A 14,461-nucleotide genomic window follows, 5' to 3' on the forward strand; every position below is an offset into this window, starting at 1 on the left:
TTAACAGCCATCACGCTATTTTCCGTTCCCCGTCCACGACGTTTGGGGCCTTTGGGGCCCTTAAATTTCTCCACATCTCCCCCGGTTGGCTGCGCCCTCTCACTTCCACTCTCTCACTTTCTCCCTCCCTCTGTCTCTATCTCAGTCTCAGTCTCGGTCTCGGTCTCGGCTTGCTTCATGTCTGGGTAGGTTTGTCGCTTTCTCGCTTCTCCCCTCCCCTTCTCGTGAGGATGTCAACTACCTCAGTCCAACATTTCGCCCCTTCCTATCCTCCTTTCTCTTCCGGATTATCTTCGAATCGAATGGCACAGTCTCAGACCCCCGGGCTTGATACCCTGGCCGAGGGCTCACAGTATGCGCTTGAGCAGCTGCAGCTGTCGCGAGAAGCTGCAGCCGGTGATACAACAGCTACTGCAGCGAGTGGCCCAAGCGACCCCATGAGCAAATCCAAGGATCCATATGATTTCGATCATCATAATCATAATCATCATAATCATCATAATAATAACCACCACCCCAACAGCAATAGCAACAACTCCCTCCCCGGCTTCAAGAATCCAGCGCAACGCGATCCTCTCGCCGAGGCTCGTTCCGCCATCCGTAAAAACTCCTCCTCGGCTCCCGTCCGACGAAGGATCAGTCGCGCCTGCGATCAGTGCAATCAGCTGCGCACTCGATGCGACGGCCAGAACCCGTGCGCTCATTGCATCGGTATTTCCCAAACACACTTTTCCTCCTCAGTCGTACTGACCTTGAACACAGAATTCGGATTGACGTGCGAATACGCTCGAGAACGTAAAAAGCGGGGAAAGGCTTCCAAGAAGGACCTCGCTGCTGCTGCTGCTGCCGCCACCGCGACCCCAGGCCAGCCGAACGAGAACCCGGGCAAGGACAGCGGTACAATGGTCGGAGGACACTCGCCTCCGGATCGGCGACAGGAGCTCAACGGGCGATACGACCCGGCTTTCGACGCTGCTCGCAATTTGTCGGGGTCGGCGCAACCCCAGCTTCCCCACGCGGAGGGCCCAGGCATGGTCGGGATGCCGAACACTCAACATCTGCCATCTCCTTCTCAACCGCCCATGGGCGGTGGTCTTGAGGGGTTGCCGATGAACGGCTATAATGGTCTGAATGATTCGAATCGGCCCCCAATACCTGTCTCGGAGCTCCAGTCCCTGCACATGCTGCATTCCTCGAACCCGCATCCTCGATCTCCACCATCGATTCTCCCTTCCCAGCGATACAACGGTGGCTACAATGAAAATGCGTACTCTCTGATGAACCCACAGGAGCACAACCCCACCCCAATGAATCAATTTCGACTCGGCAACTCGACAGAGAATCCGCCGAATACGTTCCTCGGGCTTTCCCCGCCAGCACAGTCACCTGGCTGGTTGCCCCTCCCTTCTCCATCTCCTGCAAACTTTCCTTCTTTCAGCATGGCTTCGTTTTCGACAACGTTGAGATACCCCGTCCTGCATCCCGTTTTGCCTCACATCGCGTCCATCATTCCCCAGTCTCTCGCCTGCGATCTTCTGGACGTCTACTTCACCAGCTCCTCATCGTCTCACCTCTCCCCACAATCGCCGTATGTGGTCGGCTACATCTTCCGCAAACAGTCCTTCCTTCATCCGACGAAACCCAGAGCGTGTAGCCCCGGCTTGCTGGCCAGTATGCTCTGGGTCGCCGCGCAGACCAGCGACGCGCCCTTCCTCACATCTCCCCCCTCGGCACGCGGCCGGGTCTGCCAGAAGCTGCTGGAGCTGACCGTAGGTTTGCTGCGGCCGCTCATCCACGGCCCAGCGCCCGGGGAAACCTCCCCCAACTATGCCGCAAATATGGTCATTAACGGTATCGCGCTCGGTGGCTTTGGTGTCTCAATGGACCAATTGGGAGCACAGAGCAGCGCAACGGGAGCCGTCGACGATGTCGCCACATATGTTCACCTGGCAACGGTGATCTCGGCCAGCGAATACAAAGCAGCCAGCATGCGCTGGTGGACTGCGGCATGGTCGCTAGCACGAGAATTAAAACTCGGCCGCGAACTGCCGCCGAATACTTCTCAGACCCGGCAGGATGGGGAGCGAGAGAACGATCCGGATGCTGATCCATCCAACCGCCATTCCCCATCGCTTATCACGGCGATGGGGCACGGGCCTGGCAACACTGTGATCAACGTTACCGAAGATGAGCGGGAGGAGCGTCGACGCCTCTGGTGGTTACTTTATGCGACGGACCGCCATTTGGCGCTCTGCTATAATCGGCCCCTAACACTGCTGGATAAGGAATGCAACGGGCTTCTGCAACCGATGAATGACGATCTGTGGCAGGCCAGTGATTTTGCGAGCGCTAGCTACCGCCAGGCGGGCCCTCCGTTGGAGTGTTCGGGCCACAGCATGTTCGGATACTTCCTGCCATTGATGACAATTCTCGGCGAGATTATCGACCTGCAGCAGGCGCGGAATCATCCTCGCTTCGGCCTTGCCTTCAGGGGTAGTCCCGAATGCGATGCTCAGGTCCTAGAGATTGCGCGCCAGCTTGATCTCTACGCACAGACGTTAAAGGAATTTGAGACGCGGTATACGAGCGGTCTGGCGCTCGGTGCAGCCGACAATGATACCGCCATGGAAGGATCCCATCTCAACCACGTCAGCCCCTCTGGTCGATCCAGCAGCACTGTTGATTCGCGCGTGAACGAGTCGATTGTGCACACCAAGATGGTGGTGGCCTACGGAACCCATATCATGCACGTGCTCCACATTCTCCTAGCGGGTAAATGGGATCCCATCAACCTACTAGACGACAATGACCTTTGGATCTCTTCCGAATCCTTCATCGCGGCCATGGGACACGCGGTTGGCGCTGCCGAGGCCGCTGCGGATATTCTGGAATACGATCCAGATCTCAGCTTTATGCCATTCTTCTTTGGGATCTACCTCCTGCAGGGTAGTTTCCTGCTTCTCTTGACGGCCGACAAGCTGCAGGGCGACGCCAGTCCCAGTGTGGTGCGGGCATGCGAGACCATTGTCCGCGCCCATGAAGCTTGCGTCGTAACACTCAACACGGAATATCAGGTAGGTTATCTTTCCTTCGTCTCGGACCTTTGCTGAATCTCACCCATTGCTAATGCTCCCCACAGAGAACGTTCCGCAAAGTCATGCGTTCGGCTCTCGCGCAGGTTCGTGGGCGCCTTCCCGAGGACTTTGGCGAACAGCAGCAACGCAGACGGGAAGTACTCGCTCTCTACCGCTGGACCGGGGACGGCAGTGGTCTCGCGCTTTGACCATGAACCATTCGTACATATGGTTCCGGTGCTTCGGCTCTATTTTTTTTGTTTCGAAATTTGTTTTGATATCCATGCGTACAGTAGTCAACAGTGACGAAGTGATGCGATACCATGAAATTATTTATCATTGGGACATGGCCCAAGTGGCCAGAAGATTTGGGAGTTCAAGGGAAGCGACAAGAACCGGATTAAGGGTTTCTTCATATCATTTTATACCTCGTTTTCTATATGCTTTTGACTCTCTTAGTTCTTTTATTTGCCCTTTTTCTTCGCTTTTTCTTTTCTCGTTAGTTTGGATTTGATCCGTCATGATCAGCGTTGAGCTGTTGGCTTTTTTTTTTTTCTCTCCCGGCTCCCGGTGGAAGAAGCGGCTGGCTTCAAAGGGGCTGTTGATGAAATCAGAGGGCTTTGCTCTGATGAGTATATTCTCTTTCATTTTGCTTTCTGTCGATGGTTGTTCATATCTTCCTGTACACTACCATGCTCAGTTGAGTTGTTGCAGACCCCCATACCCTGAACATACGAATGCCTGCAGCCATTGCCAGGTTATTGATCATCTGCAGTCGGCCATAGTACATATTCATGAATCATTACACTCAGATATCTGGTTATAAGAACCATGATAGATCGCTCTATTCCAGGATGTTAACAAACTCCTGAAGCCTCCCACAAACCAGTCTTCTGTGATGAGATAAGCGGCTTATCGATAAGCCTTCTATCCTTCCGCCGAGGTACGATCGTAATCTCCATCTTCCCTTCATCTATCTCTCGGACTAGATAGATCCAAAAGGCTCTTTCTTGATCCTGAGTCTTTCAGGCTTACGCTCCCCGACGAAATGGACGATCCAATATAAGAGTGGCTTACACGATGAGTAGCTTCAGCAGATCAATTCGACCCTTGATCACCCATCACTGCCGCCACCACCGACCCCTGTCCCCTGTCATCCTGAAGCGGTTTCTGGGCATCCCCCCGCAGTTCCTTCTAGACGACTACATCCCGCGATGCCAACTTCTTTCGTCTGTCGACGCAGCGAAGAAACGCTCCCTCGCCTACTACCATCTCCGGAATTGCAATCTCTGCCCGCGCCGGTGTGGTGTCGACCGGTACAGAGAGACGGGGGTATGCCTGATTGGCGCCGAAACCGTCAAAGTCAATGTGATTGCGCCGCACCGCGGGGAGGAGCCGTGTATACAGGGATACCACGGGAGCGGCTCGGTGTTTTTCTCCGGGTGTAATCTGCGGTGTGTGTTTTGTCAGAACCATGTATGTTGTACTATCTTGATAGTGTGTGCGTGCGTTTTAAGCGTCGCTGACCTCATTTTCCTGTCTAGGATATCGCTCATCAGAGGAATGGCTTCGACTTGACACCCGAGGAGCTGGCAGAATGGTATATCAAGCTCCAGCAGGTGGGGAACGTGCATAACATCAACCTCGTCACGCCGGAACATGTGGTGCCCCAGGTGGCTCTTTCGATCTTAACGGCTAGGGACATGGGGTTGAAGATCCCGATCATCTACAATACCTCGTCATTTGACTCGCTCGAGTCGCTGGCGCTCATGGATGGTTTGGTGGATATCTACCTACCCGACTTCAAGGTGTGGAAGAGCAGCACGTCGCGACGGCTGCTCAAGGCGGACGACTACGCGGAAACCGCCAGGGAGAGCATCAAGGAGATGCACCGGCAGGTCGGAGACTTGTCTTTTACGTCTGATGGGATTGCGAAGAAGGGAGTCCTCCTGCGGCATCTGGTCATGCCGGGAAAGGAGGACGAGGGCCGTGAGATCATGCGCTGGCTTGCGGAGAATGTCTCGCAGGACCTCTACGTGCACATCATGGAGCAGTATCATCCCGATGCGCATGTCGGGAAGACGAAGAGGAAGCGCGCTACGCGGCATGCAGAGGGAGAGGAGGGCGGAGAGCCAGAGGTCCGCTATGCGGAGATCAACCGGGCGGTGCGAGATGAGGAGCTGAGCTCGGTCAAGGATGCCGCAGTCGCGGCTGGTCTCTGGCGGTTCTGTGAGGTCAATGAACAGGGGGGCTTCCATCTTTGAGGCAACTTGGCCTTTTTGTCAGTGTGCTTCCACAGTGGACGTCAAGATGTCAACCGTCTGGCTCCATTGTGGTCGTTAGGCACTATTTAGCCGGGTTTAACCAGGCTGGGACAGCGAGACTGCCCGAGTCAGTCATTCCGGCTAATCAGTTGCGCCATCCTAAGGCTTGGATGGAGATCCCGCGAACAGATCATGGATGAAATGGACTAGTTTCAGGAGTAGACTGACTATTTCATGCGAGGCATTTTGGAAGGTACATATCTAGTGGATGGTTATTAGCCTTGCGATCGCCAGGTGTTTACTGTTTATCCGTGGGACACTTGGAGATGGTGCTTCGACTCCGACATTATCTGGGGTTCATCTAGTATGAAGTCAACGCTGGGATTACTTATTGTGTCCATACATAAATATAATTCAAATTAGCTTATATACTCCGTCGTCCGTAGTCCGTACAGAATTGCATGACTTGGTTCACTAATCATGTAGTGGTGAATACGAAGTCACCGCCAACTGGCGACTGGCAGTAGTTGTTTGCATGACGACGCCAGCTGACTGTATATAATCTGACAGCTCAATCAAGACCTTATTTTTTTGGTCTTTCTCCCTTCTCACACTCCACAAAGATGCTTATGACCCTACCACCCATGACCAGAATCTAGCATTACCTCCTCCTCCTCCTCCGTCTTCTTCATCTCAACCATGAAACCCATCATCGCCGTCCCCGCCATCCTGGCGCTCGTCCACCGCGCCTGGTCCCGCAAGTCCCTCACCCCCCTCGGCATCATCGTCGCAGCCTTGACGGCCATTGCACACGCAGTCCACCCCTGGTCTGCGCCGTTTCTCTTGCTCGTCGTCTTCTACCTGGGCGGGACAAAGGTTACCAAGGTCGGTCGTCCTTCCCCAGAGCCAGAATCTACCGCTTTTTTCTACTTTCCACGAGCCTCGTACTGCTTGCTATCTTTCCCCTTGCTAATACTTCTCTCCACAAAAAAAAAACAGGTTAAACACAACATCAAAGCCCACCTCACCCTCTCCGCCACCGGCGCCGAAGGCGGCGAGGGCCAACGAACCCACATCCAGGTCCTGGCGAACTCGCTCGTCGCGACCGTGCTGATCCTCGCACACGCACGCGCCCTCGTCGTCTCGGACCCGGCCTCCACCACCACCAGCGAACCCTGTTTTTCGATCCCGGGCCGTGCGGCCGACGTCTTGGTCGTGGGGATCGTAGCGTATGTGTCCCACCCTGCCCCCCGGGTTCCCTAACATTTCTTGACTCCCGACAGTAACTGACAAGCGCATGCGATGGGGGGGTTAGCAACTACGCCGCCGTCGCCGCCGACACCTTCTCCTCGGAACTGGGCATCCTCTCACGCTCGAAACCCCGCCTCATCACCTCGCCGACACTACGCGTCGTCCCGCCCGGCACGAACGGCGGCGTCACCGCCGCGGGGCTCGCCGCCGGCGTGCTGGGCGCGTTCACCGTCGCCGTGGCGTCTGCGCTGGCGCTGCCGTTCTGCTTCTCCGCCGCGGGGGGCAATGCGTATGCGCTGTCGGTGCGGGCGGGCTGGGTCCTGCTTGTGACCGTCTGGGGGTCCCTGGGGAGTGTGCTGGATAGTATCCTCGGCGGGTTGCTGCAGGCGAGTGTGGTTGACAAGCGTACGGGGAAGATTGTGGAAGGGACGGGCGGGAAGAAGGTATGTATCTTTTCCCTATTTGAGGTTTGGAGGATGCTGATGGAGTCCATTGTAGGTTCTCGTTCATCCCTCGGCCACTGCGCCTGGCGGCACCGCGGACGTCTCGGGCTTCGCCCATCGGGACGCTGGGAGTGTGCATCTTCGGAATACCGAGGAGGCAGCGAACGCGGCGGCGCTGAAGGGCACCCGGGCTACGGGGACTTCGGGGGGAGCGTCGCCGGGCCGCACGACCGAGGGTCATCATGAGAGCCGCCGTGTTGAGAGCGGGTGGGATATACTGGATAACAATGCTGTGAATCTGCTGATGGCAGCGCTAATGAGCGTGGGCGGGATGGGTGTTGCGTGCTGGGCTTGGGAGGTTTCGGCCTGTGAGGTTGGGCGTTTGTTGTGGCCGTTCTAGACGGTTCGCCAGTACATTTATTATCAAGTTGTTTGCCATGATATATACAGTGATCAAGCGCCAGACAGTCTTGGGCTCTGGGCACAACAAGCAGCATTCACAGCGCGGATATCTACAATCTACATAGTCTCCCTCTTGATAAGCAAAGTGGATCCCGCCACCACCAACCTCGGCGGGGAAGCTCCATCCGATGGCGATAACGTGACACTGACAGCACTCCCCCCTCCATAGATATCTCGCCTCATCTACGAGAAAAGAAACACTCATCTCACAAAGCCAGTTCCTCTTCCCTTCTTCCCTCCTCCACACTCCTTCCATCTCTCTCGCTATCGCTGAAAAAACTACTCAAAATGTCCGCCGAAACGATCACCACCATCTCCCCCTCCACCAACCGCCCGATCATCACCCGGACCGGCGTCTCCACCGACGAAATCAAGCACATCCCCGCTCTCGCCCAGGACGCGTACCGGTCCTTCTCGCAGTCCACGACCCTCAAGCAGCGCCAGGAGATCGTGGCCCGCGCGCTCGACATCCTCGAGAAGAAGAAGGATGCGCTCGCGCGCGAGCTGACGGAGCAGATGGGCCGGCCCATCGCCTACACCGGGGTGGAGATCGCGACGGCCGTGAAGCGCAGCCATTACTTGACCAAGATTAGTTCGGGGATCCTGGGCGATGAGGGCGTTGTCCCTGGAGAGGAGGAGAAGGGGTTCAAGCGGTTTATCAAGCGGAAGCCTGTGGGTGTGGTGTTGATAATCTTTGCGTGGAATGTATGTTGCTCTTCTTTTGAATATACCCCCCTGTCCAGGTGAAGATTTGAGAGGGCTGGATGGACTGATTATCTGGGAAAACTTTAGTATCCCTACCTCGTTCTCGTCAACAGCCTGATCCCAGCCATTCTGGCCGGCAACGCCGTGATTTTGAAACCCTCGCCTCAGACCCCCACGGTCGCGGAGCAGGTCGCCGGTGCGTTCGCGGAGGCGGGGCTTCCCGAGAACGTGCTCCAGTATGTCCACTGCGGATCACCCGAGATCCTCGAGACCATCATCCGCTCACCTGATGTCAATCATATCTGTTTCACGGGCTCGGTGGCCGGAGGATTGGCGGTCCAGAAAGCCGCTTCGGATCGGATCGTCAACGTCGGGCTGGAGCTTGGTGGCAAGGACCCGGCCTATGTTCGGGACGATGTCGATGTCGCATGGGCGGCAGAGGAGATCGTCGACGGCGCTATCTTCAACAGCGGCCAGAGCTGCTGCGCGATCGAGCGGGTCTACGTGCACAAAAACATCTACGACAGCTTCGTGGACGAGGTCAAGAAGGTCTTGAGCAAGTACCGCGTCGGCAACCCGACCGATAAGAACACGCAGATCGGGCCGGTCATTTCGACGCGCGCGAAAGAGATGATCCTGGCACACATCGCGGATGCGGTCGAGAAGGGCGCGAAGGATGAAAACCCCGCCAATGAGACGTTCGACAATCTCCCCGAGAATGGCAATTACGTCAAGCCCACCCTGTTGATAGGCGCCAACCACAACATGCGTGTGATGACAGAAGAAACCTTTGGCCCCGTGATTCCCGTGATGAAGGTGGAGAGTGACGAGGAAGCTATCAAGCTCATGAACGACAGCGAGTTCGGCCTCACCGCAAGTATCTGGACCAAAGACGTTGCCAAGGCGGAGGATCTCATCGAACAAGTAGAGGCTGGCACCGTCTTCATTAACAGATCCGATTTCCCGAGCCCGGTAAGTACTCCCCTGGTTTGCGCGAGTCGATCTATTCTTCAAGATAAGGCTAACAGCTTGGTAGGATCTCGCCTGGACTGGTTGGAAGAATTCAGGACGCGGCGTCACCCTGAGCAAGTTCGGATTCGAGCAGTTTGTGAAGCTCAAGAGCTACCACGTCAAGGATTACCCCAAATAGATGACTTAGATGACTTCATAGATACCTTGATTCTCAACCGTTTCATCCTTGATTGATTGATTCTGTGTAGCCTATTGGCGAAAGTATCGAGATAGAGGCAGGTAATAATGACATCGGTGGACGTCCTTCCAATCCATGAGGGATGAAGAATTCCTGATCGGTGCAAATCCAAATTTCGCAAGGCATGTCCGCCTCTTTATCTCCTTTCCAGAGGCAAGCAAGGACACCGGTCTATCAGCGCCCAAGGGGAGGGAGAGAGGGAGCATGCCGGACGAGAAACGTCACACGAGCCTAAACACCTTCCGCAATTTCTGCTCATAGCATGCCAGTCATTTCAGTTTAGAGGCCACTGACAAATATAACTTCAGAGTTCTGGCAGAATGGGAGCAAAGGAGTCTGGACAGGTGCAACAGCTACCAGGCAGCCACGGCATTCAGGGCAGCTGTATGGAGTAGTATCTGTATGGATAGTGTCATCGTAGTAGCCATTCTAGACCCGGATCATCTCCACCATAAACGCCTGGTGCAATCTCCCGAATCTTCCAAGAATGGCACCCAAAGGGAAGGGGGGTCCCAACTAGGCTCGATAGTCTCTTTCAAGCAAGAGTTATCCCAGCCCGCCGTTCTGGATCGATTGCTGAATGCCGACACTTGCCTTCTTCAGACTTCATCCCATCGAAGGGCAGATAATCCGACTCATAGCTAATCGAACATCAGAATTGGTCGATTAGATGGGGGCAGGAATGCTGATGGGGGGCGCGATGTGGTGGATTTCGACGCAAGGGGAGATAGGTACATTCGTGGGCGCGACTCGTTCCTCGTTCTCCCTTTTTTTAATCGTATCGCGCATACGCCATTTTCAGCACGTTCAGTAGGGGAAAGGAGAATTAGTGAGGTTGCTCCAGTCGTTGGCTAGATTTTAAACTCGGCCAATCCTTAAGCGTGGTGCATGTGGAGGCGGAGGAGAAATTGACAAAGGAATGTTGGTCGTGATGGCGGCATCAGCAAGCCAGATAGCTGATTGACAGACAGACATCCTGGCATGGAGATGCATTCATGGAGTATCTGCAAGACAAGACTGAATGACTGCTGGATAATTGGGAGTTTGCTGTCCTAGAGCTTAACGAGCGAAGCATAGAACAACTGATCTCAAGCGGTTGGGTAATTCTGGAATACTGGACGGGTTATGCCCCCATCAAGGGACACATCTGCCTCTGTCGCTTTCCGAGACATGCAGGGCCCTGGTTTGGAACGAGTCGATTTGAAGCTTACCAGGAACCCAATGGCCCCAGCAAATCAATAAAAATTCCCAACAGCGCGGTCTGCCCAAGAATCTAGGCACGAGGCTTGCTGCAGGTGTCGAGCCCGTTGACCAAACGCGGCACACCGTGGCTGTCACTGCATTATCGCTCCAGTTTCAAGGAGCCAATTATCACGGCGGTAGTATGTAAGGCTAGGCAGCTCCTGTGCCCTGCATGCCCATCACAAATTGACGAGACCCGAGAGTGGAACTGCTTGTGGAAAGGAGAGGTTCAGAACGCGCCGAGGAAAATCCCACAGGATTCTTCGGGCCATCCTATTGGGACAAGTCACCCAGGAAAAAAACACAGCAATTGCTGCGAGGGACAGCTGTGAACGGAATGTGTCACAACACGTATGCTGGAGTCTTGGACTCGAGGCTATTGAATTGTTTCTGCGTGCCACAGAGATAACCGATCAGCTTGGCCAACATTGCAGCGGGCGGAATCCGTTCTATCAGGCACTGTAGGCTGCAGCTCCTTGACAGACGCCCCCATATATAGGATTGTATCGTTCCCAAATCCGAGGAAAGTCTCCCGTCTGTCAAACAAAAACGCCTTGATGTCATAGAGCATCGGCCAGTCATTCGTTTATCTTGAGTTTTCGTCTTTGTTTCAGCGTCAAGTCCCTCGTTTGGTATACCGTCACTCATTCAGAGCATTTTCCAGAAGCGATCTTTGTCACTCATTTTTTTTTCTTTCATCATCAAGTGGTGATTCTCAAAGCATAATCTCTTTGCGTCATCTCTTGTGTTCCCGACTAACTGTCCAAACGATATATCCAATAATCACCTAATCAACAGCATCACCATTCTTTTTTCCAATATGGAGTGTTTCCGACAGATCGTCCTACTGGTCAAAACACCCTTCAGAAGCAAAAAACACCAAGCGTTGGAAATTGTAAGTTGAGCATGGCTCAGGATTCCTCAAGAAGAGGTCTAACCTGCTTCATAGGGCCCTCCAACAAACTTCCGCAAGGAGAAGCAGCCATTCTTCTCCGATGACGAGTGAGTACAGCCCCCGCAACGTATCATTGGGACTGGTTCTAACAACGACTCTCGCAGCGCGCTGACATTGCATAGCTATGGCTCGACGCCAGAGAAGGATAGCAAGGTTGACGCAGTTGAGCGCCAGCCATCCGCACGTGATAAGATCAAGCAGCATGTTCGGAGATTGAGCACCAAGGTCGGGGGGCCGCTTCCCATTCACGACTAGGATCACTTCGTTGAACGCCCAACCGTTGTCTGACGCTGAAGCACCGCCATTCAAAGGTTCTCCATTTTTCTCGGACGCCGATACTTGACCGGTTGATCGATAGAATGAAAACTCAATAGACCATCATGGCATACTCAAAGCAGGAATGTTGGGACTTCATTGAGGCGCGATTTTTTCAAGTTCGAAACTTTCTCCTTCTGATTCTTCGGTGTATTATTACTGCTAGGCGATGAGAACCGACCACCCGTCGGAGTAATTTCTGACAGCTCCGGCAGCTCGTCAAAGTCGTCGAAAAACACTCTTTTTTTGGTTCTCGGTATTGGTTGGGTTCTGTAGCTGACGTCCACGGGCTGTCGTTCTTCTTTGACATCAACGTAGGTAGACTGTGGCGTCGGAGTCCGTGAGACTGATTGTTTCGAACTTGATGCAGTAGAAGGCATCCTCGGCCGCGTAGGAGTTCCGTTAGTCTGTCCATCCAAGTCGTCATCCTCCGTAGCGGTCTCGTCTGCTGCATGTTCGTCTTTTTCGGCGGCTTTTGACGGCGAAGTGCGCACATTGTTGCCACCAGCTGCACTCTGCTTCTGTTCGCCAGATGCGCGACCATACCCAGCAGCCGCTCTAGTCGACGACTGGATCCCCTGCATCCCAACCAGCGATCGAATCTTCCTCGGGCTCGTCATAAGGTATCCCAGCGACGTCCCAGCAAGCCCGTCATCATCCTCTGTATCCTCCTCTCCCTCCTCAGAACCGTTGAGAGGACGATCTGCCTCGGCTTTCTCCAAGCCCGCCTTTTGTCGCGCAGAGAGCGCCGCAGCCGCTTCCCTCCGTTTAGTCTCTTCGCTTATGGGGGTGACTCCATCGGTGGGTCGAGCGAGGTCCTTGATCGCGGCTGCGTTCTGCAGCTTAGCCTCCTTTTTCCGTTTCACGTATTCGGCGTAGTGGAGATGCTGCGTGAAGGTTTGCGCCATCGCGTAGAATTCGTCTTCGACCATCATGTAGATATCATCGTTGTTGAATCCTTCAACCAGGTATCTAACAGTAGTCTGAACGTTAGCTGCGCCTTCTAGGCATTTATGTTCGCTGTGATAAATGCTACGCACTCTTCGGACGGACAACGTTGAATCGGAGAAGTTGGGGGGCTCGGGGCTGTGTGTGCAAAAGCAAAACCATTAGCAGAGGACTTTGGAGCCTGAGCACATTTGCCGTTAACTTACACGACCGAAAAAAATCGCGCTTTTCAGAGCGCGATGGCGCCTTGGTTGCCTTTGGGGTTTCGTCTGAAGCCGCATTCTGCTTCACTTCACGTCGACGCGGCGAATCTTTCGCGTCTTGGGCTTTGCTAGCGCCGCCTGTAAGCCATGGTAATGTTCGAGGCATGATGATGATGGGATTTCTGAGACTTCAGGAGCAGTGATGCCGGACATCACTATGCTGAAGTCGTGCAGGCTAGAACTGTATGAAGGTTTGAGTCTAGTAAATGGACTACGATCTGGACTCCGCAATTGATGGATGATGCGACATGGCGGGACGCGGGTCGTTTCCGCCCCGCTCTCCGCAGTAGGCAATATTCAGCATGACACTGCCTAGTGCCTATCCCTTTCTTCACCAAGGACTTGAGTCACCACAGACAATCTTGGGTATCTTATTTCAATCTGACAATTTCAGGTATTTGTAGAACATGGAAACTTGGATATCTCCCAAACGCCGATGGAATCCCCCCTGATTACAAAATGAACCATGCATCTCCAGCCAGACCAAACGATCTCGTGTACAGAAAACGCCCGCGAGCCAAAACGGCCAGTCAAAACTCCCTAAACGCAGATAAGCAGCGTGGAATCGCCGATCGCCGATCACCGATCACGCCTCTCCGGGCCGCTTGCTGTTGCAGCTGACAATCTTCACCTTGTCGGCCGTAATGGTGGTCTGATTGTCCAACTTGAAGGTGACGTCTTTGATGAGGAAGGTCCATACGTCGTCGCAGAATCTGTAAGTATCCAAGTGACCCTGATGCGAGCGAAAGATGTCAGCTCTGGTACGATCCCTATCCAAAACCATCGGATACTGTCCGCAACAGCATCCGTTCCATCAAACCAGAGATATATGAGGAAGAAGCTACCTTGAAAGTGAGCCTTGCGCGCACTTTGTCCGCGAGAACTTCCGTGATGATACGGTCGAATGTGGAGAGTATTTTCATAGCGAGCTGGGGCTCGATTCGGCCCTCATTGATCAGGTCATCGAGGGTATCGGTAAGGGAGAGACCGAGACTAGAAACAGGACATTTTTAGTAACAGATCTTACATATGTTTTTCTGAGGTCGTAGTACCTGCTCCCGCGATACAACTCGTAGTATGCCTGAGCGCTCATGTTGACGGTGAGAGGTGAGCGATCAAAGCCAAACCGGGATGTTGTCCAGATGGATGAGGCTGTTAGAGTCAGGTCGGCTGGTTGATGCCGATCGCGGGGACCGCGTCACGTGCTCTTATATCATCGTAATCACGTGACAGTCAGTGTTAATTACATCAGTTGTCGACAAGCTCTACAAACTTGGATATCTGCTATAAAGATGAAGCTGAATATTAATTCAATCCTACTTCAAGCAC

At 53.9% G+C, this 14,461-nt stretch overlaps 7 protein-coding genes across 7 annotated transcripts, besides 3 other annotated features; 5 read left to right on the forward strand and 2 right to left on the reverse strand.

Annotated features, from left to right (window-relative positions):
- The first annotated feature begins 128 nt into the window (after nucleotides 1-128).
- Nucleotides 129-167: a microsatellite.
- Nucleotides 168-302: 135 nt separating this feature from the next.
- Nucleotides 303-3,283, forward strand: xlnR (putative C6 transcription factor; the record flags this gene model as incomplete). The annotated part of the gene is made up of 3 exons (XM_001275845.1): nucleotides 303-711; nucleotides 763-3,074; nucleotides 3,140-3,283. The coding sequence occupies 3 exons, from the start codon at nucleotides 303-305 to the stop codon at nucleotides 3,281-3,283; spliced, it is 2,865 nt and encodes a 954-aa protein (XP_001275846.1).
- Nucleotides 469-516: a microsatellite.
- Nucleotides 478-502: a microsatellite.
- An 871-nt stretch (nucleotides 3,284-4,154) lies between the features above and the next one.
- On the forward strand, nucleotides 4,155-5,338 carry ACLA_074580 (putative pyruvate formate lyase activating enzyme; the record flags this gene model as incomplete). The annotated part of the gene is made up of 2 exons (XM_001275846.1): nucleotides 4,155-4,550; nucleotides 4,619-5,338. 2 exons carry the CDS (start codon nucleotides 4,155-4,157, stop codon nucleotides 5,336-5,338), a joined length of 1,116 nt encoding a protein of 371 aa, XP_001275847.1.
- Nucleotides 5,339-6,037: 699 nt separating this feature from the next.
- Nucleotides 6,038-7,432, forward strand: ACLA_074590 (DUF92 domain-containing protein; the record flags this gene model as incomplete). The annotated part of the gene is made up of 4 exons (XM_001275847.1): nucleotides 6,038-6,223; nucleotides 6,338-6,567; nucleotides 6,654-7,032; nucleotides 7,088-7,432. The coding sequence occupies 4 exons, from the start codon at nucleotides 6,038-6,040 to the stop codon at nucleotides 7,430-7,432; spliced, it is 1,140 nt and encodes a 379-aa protein (XP_001275848.1).
- A 350-nt stretch (nucleotides 7,433-7,782) lies between these two features.
- On the forward strand, nucleotides 7,783-9,349 carry ACLA_074600 (aldehyde dehydrogenase family protein; the record flags this gene model as incomplete). Its single annotated transcript, XM_001275848.1, has 3 exons — nucleotides 7,783-8,199; nucleotides 8,287-9,171; nucleotides 9,236-9,349. The coding sequence occupies 3 exons, from the start codon at nucleotides 7,783-7,785 to the stop codon at nucleotides 9,347-9,349; spliced, it is 1,416 nt and encodes a 471-aa protein (XP_001275849.1).
- A 2,122-nt stretch (nucleotides 9,350-11,471) lies between these two features.
- Nucleotides 11,472-11,861, forward strand: ACLA_074610 (uncharacterized protein; the record flags this gene model as incomplete). Its single annotated transcript, XM_001275849.1, has 3 exons — nucleotides 11,472-11,546; nucleotides 11,601-11,653; nucleotides 11,729-11,861. 3 exons carry the CDS (start codon nucleotides 11,472-11,474, stop codon nucleotides 11,859-11,861), a joined length of 261 nt encoding a protein of 86 aa, XP_001275850.1.
- A 134-nt stretch (nucleotides 11,862-11,995) lies between these two features.
- On the reverse strand, nucleotides 11,996-13,238 carry ACLA_074620 (uncharacterized protein; the record flags this gene model as incomplete). Its single annotated transcript, XM_001275850.1, has 2 exons — nucleotides 11,996-12,915; nucleotides 13,076-13,238. The coding sequence occupies 2 exons, from the start codon at nucleotides 13,236-13,238 to the stop codon at nucleotides 11,996-11,998; spliced, it is 1,083 nt and encodes a 360-aa protein (XP_001275851.1).
- A 480-nt stretch (nucleotides 13,239-13,718) lies between these two features.
- ACLA_074630 (transcription initiation factor IIA subunit gamma) lies at nucleotides 13,719-14,225 on the reverse strand (the record flags this gene model as incomplete). Its single annotated transcript, XM_001275851.1, has 3 exons — nucleotides 13,719-13,865; nucleotides 13,978-14,125; nucleotides 14,185-14,225. The coding sequence occupies 3 exons, from the start codon at nucleotides 14,223-14,225 to the stop codon at nucleotides 13,719-13,721; spliced, it is 336 nt and encodes a 111-aa protein (XP_001275852.1).
- Nucleotides 14,226-14,461: the final 236 nt, after the last annotated feature.

This window comes from Aspergillus clavatus, genomic scaffold (assembly GCF_000002715.2).
Source record: "Aspergillus clavatus NRRL 1 1099423829791 genomic scaffold, whole genome shotgun sequence".
Taxonomy (NCBI): domain Eukaryota; kingdom Fungi; phylum Ascomycota; class Eurotiomycetes; order Eurotiales; family Aspergillaceae; genus Aspergillus; species Aspergillus clavatus.